Source organism: Pygoscelis adeliae, unplaced genomic scaffold, assembly GCF_000699105.1.
Source record: "Pygoscelis adeliae isolate BGI_AS28 unplaced genomic scaffold, ASM69910v1 Scaffold286, whole genome shotgun sequence".
In the NCBI taxonomy this organism is placed as follows: domain Eukaryota; kingdom Metazoa; phylum Chordata; class Aves; order Sphenisciformes; family Spheniscidae; genus Pygoscelis; species Pygoscelis adeliae.
In genome coordinates this window covers 1,826,307-1,830,857 of record NW_008825076.1, presented here as the reverse complement: position 1 = coordinate 1,830,857, position 4,551 = coordinate 1,826,307, and the positions used below count along the sequence as shown (strand labels likewise).

The 4,551-nt window shown below is 48.3% G+C and overlaps 1 protein-coding gene across 2 annotated transcripts in view; it reads right to left on the bottom strand.

Moving 5' to 3' along the window:
- Positions 1 to 4,551, bottom strand: part of LOC103919263 (somatomedin-B and thrombospondin type-1 domain-containing protein-like) — a 44,229-nt gene that overhangs the window by 14,066 nt on the left and 25,612 nt on the right. For both annotated transcript variants that reach the window (XM_009326743.1, XM_009326742.1), the window contains exon 3: positions 833 to 1,027. In XM_009326743.1, the coding sequence (XP_009325018.1) occupies positions 833 to 1,027 (195 nt within the window). The remainder of the gene's footprint in view (positions 1 to 832; positions 1,028 to 4,551) is intronic.

The following is a 4,551-nucleotide window of genomic DNA, read 5'->3' as shown; positions in this document are numbered from 1 at the left end:
AGCAGGAGACAAAAACAACTCAAACTTTGTATTTTCATATTATCCGTGACCATCAACCATTTCACTGAAAAGAGAATCTGTATTGTTGCCAGATTTTTGCCTGAGCAGAGTAAGCCTACTTATCAGGCACACCCAAAAGACAGAGGGGGGAGGCAATATTCACTTAATACCAACTACTCTCAACAGGTTTGAAGAAGTCAGTTGTAGCCAACATCCAGACCGGACAGGTTTTGACCCCAAAATACCAGCAAAAATGACAAGCAGTTCTTCTAAAACTCAGTAAAGGTATGTCATGAAAAGTTGATTTGAACAAACTGAAATCAGGCTTTTTCTCCAGAAACTGGCTGGAGGTCTCCTCTGCCTGCACTCTGCTCCAGTGCAGAGAAGTCATACCTTGCCTTTGATGGGTATTGCTCCTTCATGACTTTTTGCAGATGACTCATAAAATAAAAAAAATAAATAAAAAAGAAAAAAAAAGTGCTCAACACCCACTTACAGAAGTTTTAAACAGGCATAAATCTACCGACTCTATCAAAATTGCCAGAGATTTACACTTGTATAAGTGAGATCACAACAGGCCTGTAACATTTCACTTTTGAAACACAGCAGATTATAGCAAACGGCAGGCACTACTTTCAGATACTGTCCCAGGAAGGATATCTCTAAGCCCCTGCGTGAAGAGCTCAGATCTGAGCTACACCAGACAGGTGTAGTTCAAACATGCTGGTGTCCAAAAACAACCTTTTTCAAATATAGTAGAGATCAGCTCTGCTGACCCAAACAGGAATCCTCCCCCCGATTACCCAGACACTTACATTTTCAGTGGACTTACTCAGGGACTGTTTGCACTCTGTTCCTTGCTGAGTCCAGTACTCCACGCAGCCAGCCCTCTCCTCCAGAGGAGGGCATGCCTCTCCTCCGTTCCTGGGCTCCTGAATGACGTGCCTCCTCCGAACACGATACGTTGTCTTGCAAGGCTCTGTGCAGCCACTCCAGACACTCCACTGAGATACGACACAGGGGATAACTGGAGGAAGAGTAACAAACAGGGATGTGGAAGGTTACAGAAATGACCAGTGACGTGCCTTCTCCAGAGAAGACACTTTTCGATGTAGCTCAGTACAACCTTCCTTATTTCACACCTGTCCCACAGTTGTGTTGGGCAGTTCCCAGTAGCTCCGCTCCCAGGAAATTACCTGCCCAGAAGCTCCAGGCTAGTCTATATGGGGCCAGTCACCTCCCTCGCCTGCACCACTGCAAGCCTCCCCTGCAAACTGGGACCTGCACTGGATGAACTGAGAAAAGTTTTAAAATTAGACAAGGTCAAATTGAGTGGTAGGGGAAGAGGAGGATAAAGAGCAGGAGGAAAGGGAGGGTACTGTAGACCCTTCATGCAAATAAGGCCTGAAAGCTTACTGACTTCTCTTGTGAGATGTCACACGGCAAATGATGACCAGCCATGGAGTTTGGACCATCGCATGGCAGGCTGGAGTTGAGTTCAAGAACCAAAATGAAATACAGTGGCTTCCACTTTGTACACGTTGGAACCAATCCCAAAATATTCTGAGGATGTCACTCATGACTTAAAATTTTGGGAACCTGCACTAAGTATTGCTTCAAAAATCTTCACATCGTTGAGCATCCCTATTTGCTCTCACATAGTATCCACGGTGCTAAACTCCTAAGCTTTGGCCTCCATGCAGCTAAATAAATGTCTTCCTTCAGCATTCAACATCCCATCCATTCAGTCTGACTCACACTGGTACCATTCCCTGTGTCACATATCCCCTTTTGTAATCTCTTCCTCATGAGCATGCCCATAGTTGAGTTTCATAGGATTGAATCTTTGGAGAGAACTACCAAGAATAACACAGGAATCACTTGAGCACAAGAGCATTCACCTGCTGGTCTCTCTCAAAGGCAACCTGGAACCATAGCCCATGATATACTTGATCAGTTGTACTTAACCAACACAACCTAACCATCAGGAACAATACCTTTGGAGAAAAACACTTGCAGGTCAGCCTAGACCCGTTGACCATTTTTTTCCTTACGTATTCTCAGTTGGCTACAGTCCCTCTCCTTGCATTTCTGTATCTTGTGACTGAGCTGGGCCAGCGTGTGACAATACACCACACCAGCACTTCTGAGGACATCAAACTTCAGTCGTACCAGTGAATAGGTGTTTTATCAGGTTTCCTACCTTGCTGGTTCAGCCACTGGGTGCCTCACGCACACAGTGACCAGCTAAAGGCCAGCACACACCACCGTACATACACTAAGAGAAGGGCTGCACTTGCAAGCTACCTTCCACCAAAGTCCCTGTGAGTACTCAAGAGTCAAACTATGCAAGGACAGAAACATTCAACCCATGACGCTGAGCTCAGGCACGAGGAATTCCTCGGTTCTGAGTCCAGCTCCACTACTCATCTATCATTCAATTTAAAGATGCGGATGAGCCCATTCAAATCCATTAAGAGCCACTATGCTCAGCGCCTTACAGTAACAGACATTCGCACTCTGATTTACAAAGGCATTCAAAAGCCTTTGTAATCAGTCCCACTGATTTCATTGGGAGGTAAGCTGCTAAATGCTGCTGCGAATCCCAGCCTTTCTGAGAAGCTCAAGCTTGATACTTCAATTTATTCTTCCAGGGAACACAGATAACCCCTGATTACTGCATTAACCTCATTTGAAACTGCCCTTGTCTTCAGAAACTTTAGGAAGATCTTTCAAACGCTATTGCTTTTCTTCTTTGTCTAAAGTCACCACAAACAGCTTTTTAAACCTATTCAAAGATTAGGAATTAAATCAATTATCTAAGTAATTGAGACATTTCATATACACAGCAATGCACCACAAAAAAGCCTGTGCATTGGATTGTAGGCTACCCAACATTACAATCCTTTTGTGCATCTGATTTATTTGGAATATTCTGCTCTCTTCAGTTTTGTTTGGTATCAGATATTAATGCCTTTGCCTTAATATTTTACTTTACAAGTCAGTTTGATAAAGTAGCTCTTTAGTGGTGGGAGAAAGAACACTACTGAAAAAAGGGCAGGCTATGAAGGCAATACGAGTCAAAGTAGAACTGGGTCCCTTGCATCCAGCACAAATGAATCACAAGAAATAATGAAGAAATATCTCATCCTGCACAAAACCACCTTTCTCGCCAGACCTCCGTAAGCAGGACGCTGTTATTCCTCCGGTGAGCCACAGGATGGCACCGGGCTGGGAGAGCGCAGCGCCGCGCCCCGCCGGGCTGGCAGCAAGGGCTGCAGCTGTGACACCGGGCCCGCTGCAAGGTGCCCAGCAGAGACAGGGAGCGGTGGCTGCCCTCTGCCATCCCCTCACGATGCGTAACAGGGGCCTGCAAACACATTTTTCTTCTTACTCTTCTGTACTACGAAGACTAGACACGAGGGGTTCCCGTCTGTCCCAGTCATCCCAGATGACTGCCGAGAGCAGCAGGATTCAGACGCAGCGGTACTGAAGAAGCACCCGACAGCCCAACCGCGTTCAGACATCAAAGGCACTGCGGGGCATCCAGCACCAACCAACACACCCCTCCCCTGACAGCCCCAACAGCAGGACAGCCAAGGTGCACCCTCCCTGCAGACCTGGGGTGCCCTGCCTCAGGGCAGAGGTGAGGCAGATTTATGGGATCCCGTGGGCGGCACTTCTATGCTCGCTGCTCTCTGCTGCACTCAGGAGTTGTCGGTCTCCAGACCTGCCAGGTGTCCTCACTCACAGACATAGCTTGTTTAAATCACTTTGGAATGAACTAATTTCCCAGCCATTTTCCAGCTCTCTCTTGAAAGGAAAAAGGCAATTACATCATGGGAATGTTTGCCCATCTGCCTAGAGCAAAACACTGCTAAGGCACAGCTATGCAGGTTAAAAAAAAAAAAAAAAAAAGGCATTATGTGAGCAGAGAAGACTCCTTGAGGATGCTGTTTGTGGGAAGGGAATATGAGATTGCACCACTTGCTAAAATAACTTATCTCCTTAACTCACATCCGCACTTTAGTGGAAGATGTTTATGGAGGGAGCGCTGCTGTGCTCCCCAGGAAGGCAGCGCTGCCCGGGGACCCCGGCACTCTGCTGCGCAGGCGCTGCGGTGGAGGCTCTCGCCTTGAGCTGCAGCCACACACTGTAGCTATCGATGCCTTTTGCAGGGATGTGCAGACTAACATGAGCAGCAGCAGATCTGATCCCATCCATGGCAATTCAATCCACAAGAGGCAAAGGGATCGGGGGATTCTGACTCAGCCAGGGTATGTCCCATTTCACCCTTCTGTCCCGTACAAACACGCAGCATCCTGGCACGCCCTGCCAGCTATCTGCTCCAGGGGGGCCCGGGGGACCTCAGCATCTCCAAGATCCGCAACCTGGGTGGGGAGCGAAGCGCCTGCAGCATCCCTCCTTCGGCCACCCGCACCCCCGCCCGCCCCCTCTCGCTTTTCGCACGAGCAAAGCGGAGCCCGGCGGCGCTTTTAAACGCAGCCAGGCAGCCGGAGCCCCGAGGGCCGGCAGGTGCCGGTCGGCTCG